Below are 17,424 nucleotides of genomic sequence, written 5' to 3'. Positions count from 1 at the left end.
CTTTAAACTATTATAGATAATAGTTTAATGAAAATTGCAAAATGTAAGTTTTTTAAAATACGATACCATTCCTTATTGAGCACTTCCTTTTTTGTAAAAGTTCAAATCGATGTTTTAAAAATATATAATTGATTTAATTAAAAAATAGATAATATATAAAATAATAATCCGATTAAATTAAATTTAATCCGTTTCTTTTAATCTTGAACAAATCGTTTTACTCCATGTTACGCAAAAGTAAGTTCTCTAATCGTACACTTTATAGAGAGTAATTCTGATATAATTGAAGACACGCAATGAAATAATTCTTTTTTTTTATCCATTCTCTCGCGAGTCATACAAAGCTCAGTTGTTTGCCTGTGTAGTTTTTCACAATATTTTGTCAGGTTTGTATGCGGAAGTACTTTCGCATAGTACTCGTGGCACTCTCTTCGGGTGACCCGCCCCTTCGCCATCCCTCGTCCGAAAAATATACCAAAACGTATGGCATTCATCGAACAAAAAAAGGTCTCCTAGCAGTCACTCGATCGATTGTTCGCTCGACATGATCCGAAAATCGCAGTACACCGGAGTACAATGTTTGTACTAAATAACGTAATTCTGTATATCAATTAAAAAAAAAAGTTAAAATTGTCTTCAAACTGTCGTGCCCGAGATGAACAAACGCGAACAATGACAAGCCCGCCGTAAGTGGCGGAATCGTCAATTCGGTAGAATTCAATCAAATCCGATCAATTCGCGCGCATTCCGATCCGTCGCATCTGCAAACGCAGATAAACGCGACCGAAAAAAGAAAAAGGAGAGAAAAAAGGAAGAGATATTTTCGGTAACACGGAAAGGAGCCTCTTGTGGATCGGCCGACTCACTAATTCGACAATCGCCCCAGATCCCGCACCCCGATTCCCTGTGTTCGGCTCTTTTCTTTTTTTTTTGTGTATGTCTATTTCTCTCTACCGTTCGACGTCGCCTTGCCTCTCGTCCTTCCCGTTTCTCTCGCGCTCTCGCTCGCTCGAAATCTCCCTCCTTGTCTCCACGGCGACGACAGGCGGCTGACAGGGTGGAGTGCTCCGCGCACCACCCTTGTACTCGTACTCACGTGTGCGTATTCATACACACACACACACACACACACACACACACACACGTGTGCTGGTGTCACGCCAGTTACACGCCAGCACGGAACGACATGTGGCCGTATGCGTAACACTCTCGCCCGTGCCACGAAGGGCGCGCGCGGGCTCGTTCGCGCGTGCATGCGTGACACCCAGTATACGCACGGGGATCCGACGACCGACGACGGGCATTCTTCCACTTTTTTATCGCGGCCGAACGTGCGTGTGATGGTGGCTGCGACGTCGTGAGCTGTGAGGTTCTCTCGGCCTCGGCTGCAGGCACGCGCTACGCGCGCCCGGCGCGCGCGAGCAGGTGAGACGGAAGAGCGAGGCGCGATTGCACGCGCGTGCACTCCTGTGCTCCCCCTCCCCTTCTCTCCTCCTCCGTGGAACGACCCCCGCGGGAGTTATCGTAGCCGGTTCCGTTTTGTGGAGGAAATAGTGGAAGAAAACGGGAGCCGGGGTGGCCCCCGAGCGTACTGTTATCACGACAGAAGTCAGTTTTCTCGGGTCTATTGCGTCGAGTATTCTTTGCGCTTGATAATCATGCTTGTTTACAAACATCTCAACAGCATAATGAGTCATTTAGAATTGAACTCGATTCTTTATTCATTTTTATTAGCATTTACATGCCGTGATTCGGGTATCTTATTTTATATCATATTATACATAATAATGAGAATAGTTTAGACTGAGAATAGTTTAGAGAATTTAGATAATTTAGAGAATAAATTATCTAAATTATCAATGTTCACATATGATATTGTAGCACTAATCTAATCTTATAAATTTCATAATTTGACCTTCATAAAGGTAAATATGTAACAACTCGAAGAAAAACTTATTTCTAGACCTACCCGATAGATTGTTCCTTTGCTTCTGAAATAGATCACGCTTGACAATTAGGATTTGTAACAAAAGAAGCGAAAGTTACTTTAGAAAAGACACAAATAGTACGAAAAGAAAAAATATCGCTTGCACAAAAAGAATACAGAATTAAAAGATTTATCTGTCGTAAAAAAAATGCCGACTTAAAGAGAGTATCGAAAGTGGCACATATTTTTCGCTAAACTATTTATTGAAAACGACTTAACTGGACAAGAATAAAGCAAAATTTTCACAACGTTTTAACCCTTGACTTGGGTCCTTTTCAAGTGAAAAAAAACATCTATAAATAATTGAGCACGTGACAACAAAAAGATCGCAAACATATGTCTGGTGAGAAACACAGTAAAGTAGTAAAAATATTTTTTTTGCATTGCTACAAAGCCCTTAACCCTAGAGCACCACACTGGGTGTAGCAATTTGTTTTAAAAATGCCCGCTGTTTCTATATATAATATAGTGAAAGTTAGAAAATCGAAATGATAAGATAAATAAGATAACTTTTATTCTCTCTCTACGATTCCCCATGCTGCGCAACCTCATCTGCCGTTTAGTAGACGTATGGCTACACCCATTAGGTAGATGTGCTAAACACAGTGTGATGTTCTAGAGTTAAATCTAAATTCTAGAACATGATAAACCTTCCTTTACTTCGATCAATTTTTATCGTAATAATTAATCACCGAAACTGAAAACTTAAGAAAACTAAGACTGTGTTGCGATATTCACTGCCAGTACTGACAATCTATAGTGTATGTGACGTAAACTATACATTTTCAGGCAGAGACTATCGAAACACAGCCTTGAAAGTTGTGAAGAAATTGCAAAGATAATAAATCAATAAATAAGATGAAAAGGGTACAACAAGATGTTAGTGTCGTAATCTTTAAGTAAAAACTTGACATACATTTCTGGCCTATTAATAGGCCATCCTCAGTGTAATAAATATTAAGCAATTTACATATATAAAAAAATAACCTATCGCGATAACTCCGCTTATAAATTATATAAATTATAAATACTATAAATAGAGTGCGTTATAATTAAATTTTAAATGTGGAGGAATTAGATTATGTCTAACAATAAGACAGGCTTTAATAAGCCTGATGCGTAATCGTGTTCTTGCATGGAGTCTAAAGAATTTAGCGCAATCTTTCATTATAAGAAACAAACAAAATGACCAAAATTAAACCTAATAAAATTGAAGAACCGCATATTTACGCCCGCGTATAAATAATCTGAATAAATATAATATATATAATTTTTCTTATAATAAATATAAATCAACTAAAAAAATCGCAAGGAAGCGCGATTGATTTGGAGATATTCTCGGTAGATTTCTTGATCGTAAAGGAATTGTTTGTTCATTAATGACTTTGTGCCAGTTTTCCTTTTTTTGACCACCTACTTGTGTACCTTTCTACGCGATATAAATATTACTCTTTCGCGCAACCTCGAAGACTCTCCGGACAGCGACGTATCGGCTGCGCAATTTATATCGACCGCTTTTAAAATATTGACAGCCGCGGCGAACTTTTGCAAAAAAGCTCGCCGGCGTATACGCGCGGAACTGTCAATATTGCGAGGGCGGTACATTCAGCAAGCATAAAATAACGAATGTACACGTAGGTATCTGCATCGCGGGATGAAAAGCAAGCGATTCAACGGCGAGGTTCTCCTCCGGCAAGGACGCGATCGAGGAGAACGTTACAAGATAATGCTAATTGTGAGGTCGCCGTACGCGATCGCAAGCGCAGAAATTCGCAATTTCGCAATTCCAAAGAAGAATTGGATTGTGCGTTTTGGACCTTTCGTCCGAATTTTCGAATCGTGCGAAACGCGCTCACGCGACCTCACTCCTTTTACACTCCTCGATCGCGTCTCCCGTTTCTCGTTTATCCCCCTTTCGTCCCTCGGGAGACTGGGCGATCTCCCACCCTCTCCTTCACCTCCTTAGGAGAAAAGCGCGCTTTTCACACGCGCCAGCCCCTACCCTTAAAGATCACGGTCGCAGGTTCACCCTGTCTCTCTCTGTCTCTCCCTGAACCTTCCTGCCCCCTGTCCTCTCCCTCGCCGTTCCCTCGCGCTTGCTCTTTCTACGCAATAACGTCTCTTTCACCCTCTCTCTTTCTCTGTCTCCTTTCACCTCTCTCTGCTCGCACTGTCATCCCTCTCCCGTCCTCCCCTCTGTTCCTCCCTTCCACTCTCATTTTCTCTCTTTCTCTGTCTTTCTCGATATCTGTCTCTCCCTCTTTCTCCCTTCGTACTCCATCTTCCCAATACTAAAGCACAGGGCACACACACTTTTCGTAGAACGTAACAGTAAGGTTTCGACCAATCGCGTTGCTCGATTCTTACTTCTACGGTTACATACGGCCGAATCGAGCAACGCGATTGGTCGAAACCTTACTGTTACGTTCTACGAAAAGTGTGTGTGCCCTGCTTAACCCGCACGTCCCAGCGACGAGGAGGCGAGCGTTTCGGCGACTCGCGCATCCGGGGTTGCGATTCGAGAGGGTAGCGTGCTGCGATACCTGGTGGGGAAGACGGCGGGTGGTGGGGCTGACCGGGATGCGCCAGGGGTGGGGTGATGTTTGACTACTAGCGAGAGCGGAACTCGGTTGTCACTTAGTATTGGGTTAGGTCAGCCCGGAGTAAGCATCGCTCGTCGATGATCGGTCGGTCGTCCGCGTGATCGTAGCAACACGACTTTGCTCTCTCTCTCTCGTTCGTGTAATTATATACATACTTATAGGGTAGTAATCACGACTAAGGACGCCAGTATACCTTCGCGACACTTGAGCGGTACGTCGAGTCGATGCCATCAGTCGTGATCGGCGTACCGGTGCTACCGGGTGTTCTCTCAGTTTTTCCCCTGGAGTAAGTCACTTGTGTTTGGATCTCATCCCGCTCGGGTTTTGCCGTTTTACCTCCTCTATCACACGGGAAAAACAAGCAAAAACCAGCCAGCGGCGGACACGACGGCGTTTTGTTTCAATCAATCGCGCCATTGACGTGCGGCAGCCTCGCGTCACCCCGTTTCTGCATCTCGCCGCGAGTGATCACGCTGTGTTCAGAAAGAACGGAAAGACAGAATGTCAAAGTGAGGACAGCTGTCCCCCCCGGATCCCGTAGCATGGCACTGGCTTGTTTGCGCGAAGTGCAGATTTATGCAGGTACTTTTTTTCCCTTTTTTTTCACAAAAAATAGAAATCTGCGAAGAAAGAGTGCCGAGAGAACCATGAAAATTGCACGTATTCTTTATGCGGAAGGGAAAAACCGACTGTACAGTTTCTGTCGGCAAATTTCAATAAATTTGCTGTTACTCGGCGTAGCGAAAAACATTAAACCCGGTCTCTTCTCTCTCTCTCAGCAAGACATTTAGCAAAATTTAGTTTCTCCCCTTTCAACCGGTTCTTCTGTTACTCTTTAACTTTTGTTGCTCTTTAACATCCTTTGCTTTTAACATGGTCTACCTCTTGCCCGACCAATCTCGGTTGTATTAGATAATTTCCTTTACCGTACTTCGTCTCTGTCGAAATTTGGCAAAAAAAAATGTGTCATATCACGTGGCGTTAGAATGCCGTTACGACCTCGCATTGTTTCTCTCCTCTTTTTTATCCGCATCTAAGAATCTGCCGGATGTTGGCCCCGAATGAAAGTGAAAATGTAGGTGGTGCGTCGGCGCATTAATATATATAGAGACAGCCAAGGTGAGAGGCGGGGGGGGGGAGGGGTGGCGGTGGGAGAAGCAGAAGGCGAGAGCGAGAACAATTTCGTAGTTTCTTAAGAGTCGTGCGACTTCTTGGCTTATCGCCAGAATCTAAAAGCATCTTACCGGCGATACGACGCATGTACGTTGTGACACATCGTAAACATCGATAGGCCTCGGAGAACCTAGCTAAATCGCCCGGTGCGCGAGGGGAGGGGGCAAGGATCGTCGGAAAAACGAAAATCCGTTTTGCGAATGACTCGCGACGCGCGATGCGCGACGTCTAAAAATAATCCCCGCGATTGCTTCGGAATGCGCGGCACGCAATTCTTCTCTCTCGCGTTACTCGCGTAACGAGATCTCGTGTGTCTCCCGTAAACGCGCTTTTCTCAAACCGCCGACGTACGACCTTCCCGAGGCCGTTATATGGAGATATTTAAATCGTCGATGTCTAACGGGAAACTGAAATTTTTGGCAACTTTCTAGCCACTACCCCTTTAGATATCGTCGGAATTTATCAAAGCGTTTCCTAGTGTCTTCTAAAACAATATTTTTAGACGAAGAACCCGGAAAAGATTAAGTTTCATGATTTAAAGGAAAATATACTTTTTGCCCTCACCTGAGGACATTGTTGCGAAAAAAGGAAAAGAAGTACCGCCACTCGGAAAAATATTACTGTGTGACGCAGAAACTGCAGGAACACATTTTTTTAAAAGCTTTCAACTGCGTTCAAGGTTGTGCGAAAAAAAAACTGACCATAGGAAAGGATTTTTCCGAGGAAGAACACACAACGTTAATTGCTGTATGTGAAAACTAAAGCCTCGGCGTATTTGCCGATTTCAACTCTCTCTCTCTCTCTCTCTCTGCAAACATAAGTTTATATTACGTTTCTCCACGTGAAATCAAATAAATACAAATATATAACTTCATTTGAGATGGTCTAGTCTCTAATAGGGTCTCCGAGAGAAAGTACTCGCGAACTACAAAGGTTGCGACCAATTAGAGAGTAGAAGCAAGCGGAGGCGGTACTCCTGGCGTCGCGTTGCCAAGAAACGGCGATCGTAGGCTGTAAGGATCCCGGTCGCCGTTAAGGGAATTTTAGGGTAGCGGGAAGAAAGAGGAGTAAGAGATACCGTACGCACCCTTATTGATTCAACGACGTTGCCTCTCTAAATAGTCCACTAATTAGCCCGCGGCGATCGAACCGTGGATCTCTTTCGGTTATTGTTTCCTTAGTTTCTATCTCGTTAAGAACGGGTCGAAAACGCGCTCGAAGCACTTTGCCGATTTTCCGAAACGTTCGTCGAAATGTCCTTCGAATTCGCACCGTTAAATATCCATAGGTCGGATGAGAGAAACCCCCTAAATATTAATTAACAAAGGTGTGTCCAGCGTGACGTCAATTCCTAAGAGCAACTTTTAGAAACGATCTCGCCGCGTAGGTGACTTTCAAAACAAAAAAAAACTTGCAGCAACCCTTGCTCTGATGTCCACTCGATCAACTAATCGCGCACATTTATCAGAGAACAAAACACGTAAACTCGAAGTTGCTAATTTTGGAGACACAAATAATCTACGTCGTAAAGAGTTAAGAGTATCATTCTCATTATACATTCTGTTTGTCATTAGATTATCTCGTAATACTTATACAAGTAATTTAGTTTTTCAATAAAAATCTGTACTGTTACTTAGAGACATAAATCTACGTCATACTGGTTACATATTTCTGTATACGTTTTATCATTTCGAAAAGTATCGTTAGGTATACGTTTTTGTCAACAGATTATCTCGTGATACTTACCCAGGTAGCAGGATGACATCTTGTCTTAATGACGTATTATTAACGTCAGAGACGTCATTAAGACATTATTAACACGTCATTTGACGTCACTCTGCTACCTGGGTTATACAAGTAATTTAGTTTTTCAATCAACTATCAAAATCTACACTGTTTATTGATAAACGATGTCGATTTCAAGGCGACATCGGCATTCTGATAAGTGTATTCGCACGCCGATAAAGTCGTTGGCCCCGAATCGAAGAGGCGATACGTCGTAGACGCGTAGGTGGATAGCCGGAGCCTTATGAATGAACTCTCGCGTAGTCGAGAGTGTGAGTGAATGGAGGAGGATCCAGTAACCTCACGTGCGAGCGACATGTGTGGGAGGGCAAGTCGGGAGTGGGGAGTAGGGAACAGAGAGGAACAGAGAAAAAGAGAGGAAGAAGCGTGCAGGGAGTGTCTAAGAGAGAGAGAGAGAGAGAGAGAGAATTCGCAGATCGTACACATTCGTGTCTCATCATCTGATATCTATCCCCTCGTTCAAGTGATCGCTAACTTCGCCAGATTGTTCCGAGTAGTGAGATGCCGAGGAATATTTTCGATATTCGCCAAATTAGTACCCCCGTTCGTGTTTATTTACATACATTTCACACGAATGACATGATGTGTTCTTTAGTATAATCCGTATGTTTTACCGGTTAAGTGTGTTTAAATGTTACAATTATATATCCGCAAGAACTAACGATATTTCGTCACATGTGTCAATATATGTTCCTCGTTAAGTCCAGGATTCTTGATTGACCGGCATCTGGGCATGATGCAGGACCCCGAGAACAACACTCAGCTCGACAACGCGCCGCGAAGTATGTTTCCCATATTCGATCCTACGTCAACTGGACTACCGATGACCCAGGAGCAGCTGATTGCTAATCAAGCGAGAATGACGAGGATAGCTCTGATGGCCGCGAGAATTCCTGTGTCGTTACACGCCACTCTCGCGTCTCCGTCGCTCTACCCGCAGGATATCTTCGGGACTTGGCTAACACCGCGAATTGCGTCCTCGCCGCCCTCCCCCCTTCACCCACTGCCAGAAGTATCGCCGGCTCCTAACACGAAGCCCGCGTCTCGGCGCAACAACAATAACAATAACAATCATAACAATAATAACAATAACGACAACAGTGACAACAACAATATGACGGGCAATGACGACGAGAGAATCGTCAGGAGGGGTCGCGCCGCGAAGAGAAAACCCACCAAATCGAAAGCGGAAGCCGCGGCGGAGGGTGCCGACCCGGTCAGTCCTTCCGTCAGTCCCGAAACGGCGAAGGACAGCAAAGATAAGATCTTCACTTGCGGAGTGTGCCACAGATCCTTCGGATATAAGCACGTGCTGCAGAATCACGAACGTACGCATACGGGCGAGAAACCTTTCCAGTGCCAGGAATGCCAGAAAAGGTGAGAATCTCCGCGATCGATCGCACGTTGTCCCATCTCGCGATTTCTCTAACAATAAGTCACGACGGACAAAATCTCCGCGAAACAAATTATTGTCACATGATGTCGATTTAAAGAAAAGAAGCCTTATTAAAATTAAAATCGCGAGTTTAGCCGAACGATCTTTGACCTTTGACCTTTGATTTTGCAGATTTACCCGGGATCATCATTTGAAGACGCACATGCGACTCCATACGGGCGAAAAACCTTACAAATGCAAATTCTGCGATCGAAAGTTCGTTCAGGTGGCGAATCTCCGTCGTCATTTACGCGTACACACGGGCGAGCGTCCGTACGCCTGCGACGTGTGCGCGTCCAAGTTCAGCGATTCGAATCAGCTGAAGGCGCACATGCTGATACACAACAACGAGAAGCCGTTCGAGTGCGAGAGCTGTCAGATGCGTTTCAGAAGGCGGCACCATTTGCAGCAGCATAAATGTGGTAACGGCGCGGCGCACGAGTCGCTACCGGAGGCCGATTCACCCCCGTCGTTGAACAGCGATGAGCTCGACTCAGAGGAGTACGTTGATGTTGACGTCGATGTGGATATCGACGGGGAGCAGGCGCCGGAGGAGGAACCAGAAGGGATTGCGCTCACCAGGAAATACATTATGCCGCCCAAAAGATTGGCTCGTCATCTCCGAATTAACCCCGAATTAAATAGCCCCGTATACCCGAATCCCTCCCCAGTCGTTTTGCCGGTGCAGACGGAACCCGAGGATTTGTCTATGAACAAATCGTCCTCGCGCAGGTCACACTCCGGCGGCAGCAATAATTCGTCGCTGAACGCCGACGTCAGTAACGAGACCAATCTGGAGGAGGACGACGAAGAGGATGAGGCCACCATGTTCCTGAGGCGCCCGCGCGCTCATCGTCAACAAATAGTCACCGACAGCGATCATGCCTCCTAGTGAAGTCTCAGCGGTACGTAGAGAAAATTGCGTAAACAATACCATTACCGTATTATCCTCGACACTATTAGGCAATATGGTAAGAGTGTTATTTACACGGGATTCTCTTGTCGGCTCCATCGTCTTGTATGTCTCGCGTGATAGATCTTGATTACGGGTTACGGAAAAGGCGCCGTTACACAGGATCGAGCGCGATCATTCAAAGCGCTCGTGAAAAAGCGCGCCCCGCGAAGTCTCTGTCGTGTACATAGTTTCGCACCGGAGAAGAGTCAGAAACGACGAAGAGGAAAAGGAGGGAAAAAACGTAATGAGAGGAACTCACGTTTAGTTATTCGTTGTGGTAGCTGTTAATGTCTTTTGTTCGACAACCGTGGCGATGAAAAGCTTGATATAGGTATAGTTAGATAGATAATGGAGAAACGAAGGGAAAGGGCATTGCGCGTCTCCACGTGCGAACGGTACGCGCCTTTCGTCGACGAAAGGAGAATTATAGCTGTTTGGATTGGATATACCGGTATACAAGTTCCTCTGACAGTAAAAAGTAGCGGGGAGGAGTGACGACGGTCCGTCGGTCCACTGTCGCTGTCGCGAGTTTCGCGGTTCCTTCGGCTACGTTTATATCTCGCGTTTGTACTACGTCGCCCGTTGTTATGTTTTTTTTTCCTTTTTCGCTCCGTGATTATCCGGAGATTTGTTAGCCGCGCTATCTCGATCGAACGAACGCTCTTTTAGTTTCGCTGAAATGATTCGACATTCGCGTGCTCGAGACGTTCCAAATACTTACGAGAAATGATCTCGATCCTTTATTCTTGCATTGACAGGCGACTGGTTTATTGCAAAAATCAAGTAACAATAAAAACTTTCAAAATAACCCTCTTGAATTAATAATCAGGAAACACGTACCTTATTATTATTATTTTTTTGTTTTACAAAGTGACGAATATCGTCACTCGCGTCTCTGGTTTAGCAAACTGGAAAATCGTAATCGCTGAGCGACTCAATTTAAAATTCAAACCAACCTCCACCTCTATTACCTCCTCCAGTTTCGCCTTGATCGTAGAGAATGAGGTACGCATAATCGAGATCTGCTTCTCCGATTTCCGCCTCTTATCCTTCGGACGCGCGCACCCGGTCTCGTCATAAATCCTTTCAAAAAGATCTAAGCTTTTTTCTGCCGGACTTTCTCCCCCCCCCCCTCTCTTTTCTGATCACAGCCGGCGCGCGCGTCTTTCGCGCGAACCAGTTTTCGCGATGACACACGGGATCACGAAAAAATTTTGCAGCCGTTAACCGGTCTTCTCCGCTCAGGTTTCCCATCGCGCCCCCATACTCGAGGATTTCTTTAAGTCCCGTGAATGCTCGTTTGATTTATGTAATAGTGGGGGAGATAGATTTTTCATTTTGACCGTCGACTTTTAAGCTACCTAGACACGTATTGTCCGCATGGGTCCGTAACATTTTTAAGATTGAGAAACTGCTCCCATTTTCGTATCCCGTTAGTTTCTTTTGCGACAAAACGTAACGCTTCTGGATGTGGAGATCGCCACATCTCTCTGTCTCGTAGAAAGATAAGACGGAGAAAGAAAGAGAGAAAGAAGATACAAGACGGAAAATAATGCATTTTGCTCGAAGTTCGGGATACTCGGTAGGCCCGAAATTGCCCTCGTTTATCTTTTGCCTGTATTGTGCTACCATTCATTCGCAAAGAATCAAAGACAAACGCAGGTATACGGATTACGTCGTTTTTGCAAGTTTTGTCGGTTGAAAGTTTTTACTTTTTAATATCCACGCAGTTTCTGTAGCGATCACTAAAGGAACTGTTTAAAATCGCGTGAGTAAATCGGTGCTTGATCGAAAGATCAATGCTAAAGCCAAACGTAAATTTGTTTTTATAAAGTATTTAAAAAAATTAAAGTAATAAGATTTTTTACGCGTTACAGATTAACTTTTTCCTCCCCGAATTTCATTTCAAGACATATATTTATTATAGAACCTAGGACTCGTTCTTACATTCTTATTCTTTTTGACTTTTTTCCCTTTTATTTCTTCTTTTTCATCCTTATTTTTAACGTGCTTTAACTTGAACCATTTTATGGGAATTTAACTTAAAGTTCTTTTACGAGGCACAGAAAAGGATAACGCGATTAAAATCAATCATTGCCTGTGTCATTTCGGGCATTCCTTACGCAACCATAAATCTCATTGGCAAGCACCACATGGCGATCTTCTTTCTCTTCCTTGCTATACTTTTACCTATTTTAGAGCACTAAATCTCTCTCGCGCAATTTTCATTCGTTAGGCTCTTCGTTGTTATACTTTTCTTTCCGTTCTTTTCTCTCCCCTACAAGAGTTGCGGAACGTCTCGGGCACAATGTCAGTGAAAGTTTGCAATTTTTCGTTCGATCGAGGCTTGCTTTCTTTTTTTGTATCAAAATCACGTGTTAATATTGTTTTTTTTTTTTTTATCATTATATCATATCATTTTTCATTCGTAGACTAGCTTTAGAAAAAGATAACACACCGCTTCTCGTCGATTTGTTCACGTACTTATTTCATTGGTCGCATTCCGCAGGGAGACACAGCAAGTTCTCCTCGGATCTCTTAGAAGGAGAAACACAATAATACCCGATTTCAAAACGCCAAGTAAACGCGCTCACTCGAACGCATCGTTATCTCGACGTAAGTCCGGGATAAACAGTACAGAATTTTGTTGATATCGCTGAGACTCAATCGACGAGGCTCAGCGATCGCCGTAACTCGGATAACAGTCGAATCTCAATAGCTTCTCGGATCTCGCGAAACAATATATTATAAGCATTACCTCTGCTGAATGCGCCCATTACGTCGATACCGTCGGGATATTTTCTGCTACCACATATATATGCGAGGCACGCAGAAGGCGACAGAGGTCAGCAGACCCCGAGATCTCGAGCCCCGAAAGAAAGGCAAATCTCACCCCCCGAAACCCCCGAGTTATATTATTGTACATATAGAAAGAACGGCGTCTTAACCCCTCGAGTAAAGGACCGTACGAGGAGTGAAGTCACAAGTGTAAGCGTCGCCCGACTTTTTTTTCTTTTTTAAGTCTTTCCCTCTTCCCCCCCTTTTCTTTCTTCCGAACGGTGACAGATGAGAACGAGCGGCGGTGCCGTGATAGGAAAGCGCTTAACGAATTTGCTTGTGGTCAGTCCGCAACAATCGCGAAGGCAAAGCGGAAACCGGTCTTCTCGGCCACTCGGGCGACGGGATGACGGAGAGACGACGTATCGGGGCCCCCAGGACTCGCGCGACGGGAGAGGCGCCGCGATTAATCGGACGGCGGCGCCGAGGAAGCGTTTCTCTTGTCAAGAGCGCGCGCTCCGAACAAAAACCTTCCCTCGTCACGCGGCCTAATTACGGATGACGATTACTTCGTCACGACGCGAAGGAACGCCCCTCGGAATAGCGTCTTCAGAATAGCGATCGACACGCAGCTAGTAACTTCGGCCGAGCTCAAATACGAATGTCGCGGGAATACGAAAGCGCGTTTATCCCTATGTCTGCTCGCGTTAACGGAAATAGCGACGATCGGCATAGGGTGTATCTTAATTTGTCTCTTCTCCTTCTCGCGAACATCGAGAATTGAACTCTCGCCGAAATTGTACCGTCTTCAGTCTATGCTTAATATTTTAGAATACGCTCCGGGGGACACATTTCGATTTGCGTTATTCTCTCGATAAGTCGCTCGTTATTCCCGGCTCGTCGTTCACGGCAACGCGGCACGTTCTCCAGTTCACTTGAGGTTGCTTGGCGTTTAGACAAGGTGATACTTCACGCGTCCTCCTCGACGTACACGACGTCGGAGTCCAGCGCGACGGTCGATTCCGGAATCGGCAAATTGGCAAATTTGGTAATTGTCGGTCGGGAAAACCAAAAACCGAATAAACCGGATACCGCGTCCTAGTTTTGTTCCTAACGTTCGACGTCGATTCGTTCGCGTTCCGCGTTTACCGAGTCGAAGAGAATCTTTTCAGGCAAGCATAGGCCGCAAGTTATCCGACTTCCGCTCGGCGTTAACGCGGCGCGCGCTTTGCGCGATGTTGAATGGCAAGAGTACCTTGAGAGATATCGATTCCTAGTTAATGGTTGTTAGTTCCGAACGCTGTTTGCAACTTACGTTCCTGCCGGGGCCTTTTTTGGCCGCCGGCCCGCTATATTTCTTTCGTTTCCTTGTAAGCAGACCCAGAGTCACGAAAAATATCGACGAGGCGAGAAATCACGTTAAGCATCGTGATTAATGAATAAGGTTATCGCTTGTCCTACTGTAATCATTATTGTTGTTGTCCTCTTACTCTTAACGTGCAAAAACTATGTATACATATTATATATATAGTATATATATATATAGTATATATATTTGTGTCGAATAGTTGTAATGTATTAATATGATGTGTGCTCGAACTGGGAGTACGTTGTACGGATGGGGATCGAAATGTACGACAAAATATACAAGTAATATTGCATGAGGGATAAAGAGATATATATAGGAAATATCTTATTGTCAATAAGATATTACTAGATTTATGACAAAAAGTTCATGACAAAAACAGGAATACAAAAGGCAATTTATCTAAAACTAAAAACAAACATATACAAATAAAAGACAAATAAAAGATAAGACGGATGATCGGGGCATACGGAAGCATTTGGATATTTGGATTGCTTGGAAAAATATAAAAAAAAAGTATATATATATAAAACACAGAGAGGAACAATTATATATATATGTATATAAAACGGAGAGGATTATCTGTTCCTTATATATGAATTCTGGCGTATCAATATGTCATGGTGGAAACGTATCTAATTCGGTGATCCTACAAAATGTCTAGCTATTCTACAGAATCGCCGGCTATTATGGTGAATGGAAAAAAAAATTCCAACACCTCTCATGTAATTACGTATGATTTTATAAATTGTCCCTCCCTCTTTCCTTCACTGGTGATATTATAACAATTGTTTAATTTCATCACTGACGATCAGACGACTTTATCTTATAAAATATTGACCGACGGCGATTTTATCCTAATGTAAAATCGCACCAGTGAATACGTAATTCAAAATTTTTATTACATACGCCAGCATAGCCAATGATTCTATGGAATCACCATGGCGATTTCGTACTAGAGCCAATTGATCACTTCCACCGTAACGGGTACAGATTTTTTTTCTTTTTTTTACACCTTATTACAAACGTTTACGCTTAAACGAATTAAACTCTGACGTTTATTAATGAACTCTGATATTCGGCTGCTCCCTACATCTCGTTCTCGCGTTTCGCTACGGCTTACAGCTCTTTCCAACTTCATCGTTTTTTGTTTTGAGGATAGGAGAGTGCATGGTGCGCTCGTCGAATTTTGTCGAATATAACGATTTCCAGTTATCCAGCACGAGTCGCTTTCGCGTCGCGAGACGCAAAGCGCTCGTCCGCGTCGTGACTCCAACCGCACTCCGTATCCCCAGTGGCTCGGATAAGAGGATCGTACGATTGTGTATACTTCTTTATATCTATATGTAAACTAAATTTATATCTATATAATTTTATACAGTCAATCGTGACGCGCGCGCGCGCGCGCGCGAATCCGGGCGCCTGCGGACGCGCGTCCCTGTATGCACGCGCGCGACGCATCCCAGTGCCAACTCTTGACGCGACCGCGCCGGGAAACCGCGCGGCGCGCGACAATAAACTCTCTTGTTCCCTCTACCCCTCTCCTCTTTTCCCACCACTCTTGTCCACCTTCTCGCGTTCCGCAACGGCATCCGTTCGGATCCCCGCGCGCGTTAACGATACACACACGGTACAAATTCAGACCTTATGCCTACGATAAAAGTGGAAATGGAACACGGTCTCACGAAGTAATAGATAATAGTGATAATCGGTTATATGATGTATGAGCGCGAAATGGCCGCTTGATTGTTCGTCGCGAACGTTACGATTACGTATATCGCGTGCAATCGTATACTCGCGTTACCGTACACGGTGATCGTTGTCGGCGATCCCCGCGGGCTTTGTGGGGCCCACACGAAGGATCTCCGAGAACGATACCGCAATAATTATAACGTCGCATATTGCTGTTCAATGCTCGATATGCAATGTACAGCGCGAACAGCGGGTCAAGTGACATTGTACGTATACTATGAAACTGACACTACCTCACCATACACCTAATATATCTCAACCACAAGACTGATTTTAAATAATATTCCTATAATAGATTAAAAAAAAGAGCAAAGAGAGATAAGAAAAGTGGCGTATTGCGAATCAGAGAGTGAGTGAGTGAGAGAGAGAGTGAGAGTGTGAGAGAGTGAGAAGAATATCGTTCGTACAAATATGATATAAACTGTTTTGTAAGTAATTCGCGTCTAGGGAATAACGCTAATTGTAATAATTATCATTATTACTACATTGCTGCCAATTTTGAATTCTTATTATGAATAACAGTAAAGCGAGGAAAGGAACCCTTAATATCGTACGTGTTTACTCGTAATTTCGTGCTCCCGATCTTTGCAATCACACGATTCTGTAATCAGTTATGAAATGTTCCATTAAATTGACTGTCTGTCAAACTATTTTTATTATTAAATCTCACTGTTTAATCGTTCTCCAGTCTCAGTTATTTGGCATCCGACCTGACACGATAATCCATATTTCCGTCATGTCGTACCTAATAATATAATGATCTTAATATATATAATATAATTTGATAAGATATAATTGCGAAAGACGAATGCGAATTTATCTGAAGAATTTTAAATAGGTATAATTCAATAAACTGTGCGAACTGTACCGCGACAATTATGGTTAACAGTATTAATCGTTAACCGTGTGTCATGAATATTTATGGACAGGATCTTTCAGCGACGAGATTAAACTGAACAAAATTGTAATTGTATTTTAAACCTGACTTTAACACGCGCGATTTTGTTCTACTCCAATTCGATTATATTTAATTTTAGTACCTTCGACCGGGGCGCACAAATCCCCGACGGAAGAAATAATAATAGCCGCGAGAGTTTCCTCGCATTTCGGGGGTTTCATCGGGATTCCTCGGTGTCATCGATAAAACATTATCATCGAGGATCGTTATTTCCCCGAAGAACCGTCGCGCAACTCTCGGATAAAGTGTCGCGGGCATCACAAAAGCGACACAATATTTTCACGACTCATCCGAGGTTGCATCATGGATTCGCTCGTTGATTCAGAAAACGGAGCGGAGAGACACCGAGAGAAACAGAAAGCGGCCACCCCGGGGAAGAAGAAAAGGGGGAAATGCATGTTGAAAAACCGTCTCTCTCTCTCTTTCTCCACCCTCCCCCGGTGCGTTTCCTCCCCGATGGCGGACCGGCGCGACCTGCATTCAGCTGTGCTATTCGGGTTTCCAAAATCTAGGATTCCATACACGCGCGATCAAGCGACGGGCGAAGCTGCAGGCGTTGCTGAAGGGCTGGAGAGAGGGGTGGCGGGCGACCATGGCACAGTGACACATTA

The 17,424-nt window shown here is 44.2% G+C and overlaps 1 protein-coding gene across 2 annotated transcripts; it reads left to right on the top strand.

The window, feature by feature from the left end:
• The first annotated feature begins 4,646 nt into the window (after positions 1 to 4,646).
• Positions 4,647 to 16,537, top strand: Kr (krueppel). 2 transcript variants are annotated; one of them, XM_071781008.1, is made up of 3 exons: positions 4,647 to 5,172; positions 8,277 to 8,946; positions 9,137 to 16,537. In XM_071781008.1, exons 1-3 carry the CDS (start codon positions 5,133 to 5,135, stop codon positions 9,894 to 9,896), a joined length of 1,470 nt encoding a protein of 489 aa, XP_071637109.1. In that variant the 5' UTR covers positions 4,647 to 5,132; the 3' UTR covers positions 9,897 to 16,537. The 2 variants fall into 2 exon arrangements, with proteins under 2 accessions (XP_071637109.1, XP_071637110.1); XM_071781009.1 differs by having other exon boundaries at positions 8,272 to 8,946.
• The last annotated feature ends 887 nt before the right edge of the window (positions 16,538 to 17,424 follow it).

This window comes from Temnothorax longispinosus, chromosome 6, assembly GCF_030848805.1.
Source record: "Temnothorax longispinosus isolate EJ_2023e chromosome 6, Tlon_JGU_v1, whole genome shotgun sequence".
In the NCBI taxonomy this organism is placed as follows: domain Eukaryota; kingdom Metazoa; phylum Arthropoda; class Insecta; order Hymenoptera; family Formicidae; genus Temnothorax; species Temnothorax longispinosus.
This window is presented reverse-complemented; position numbering and strand designations above follow the sequence as displayed.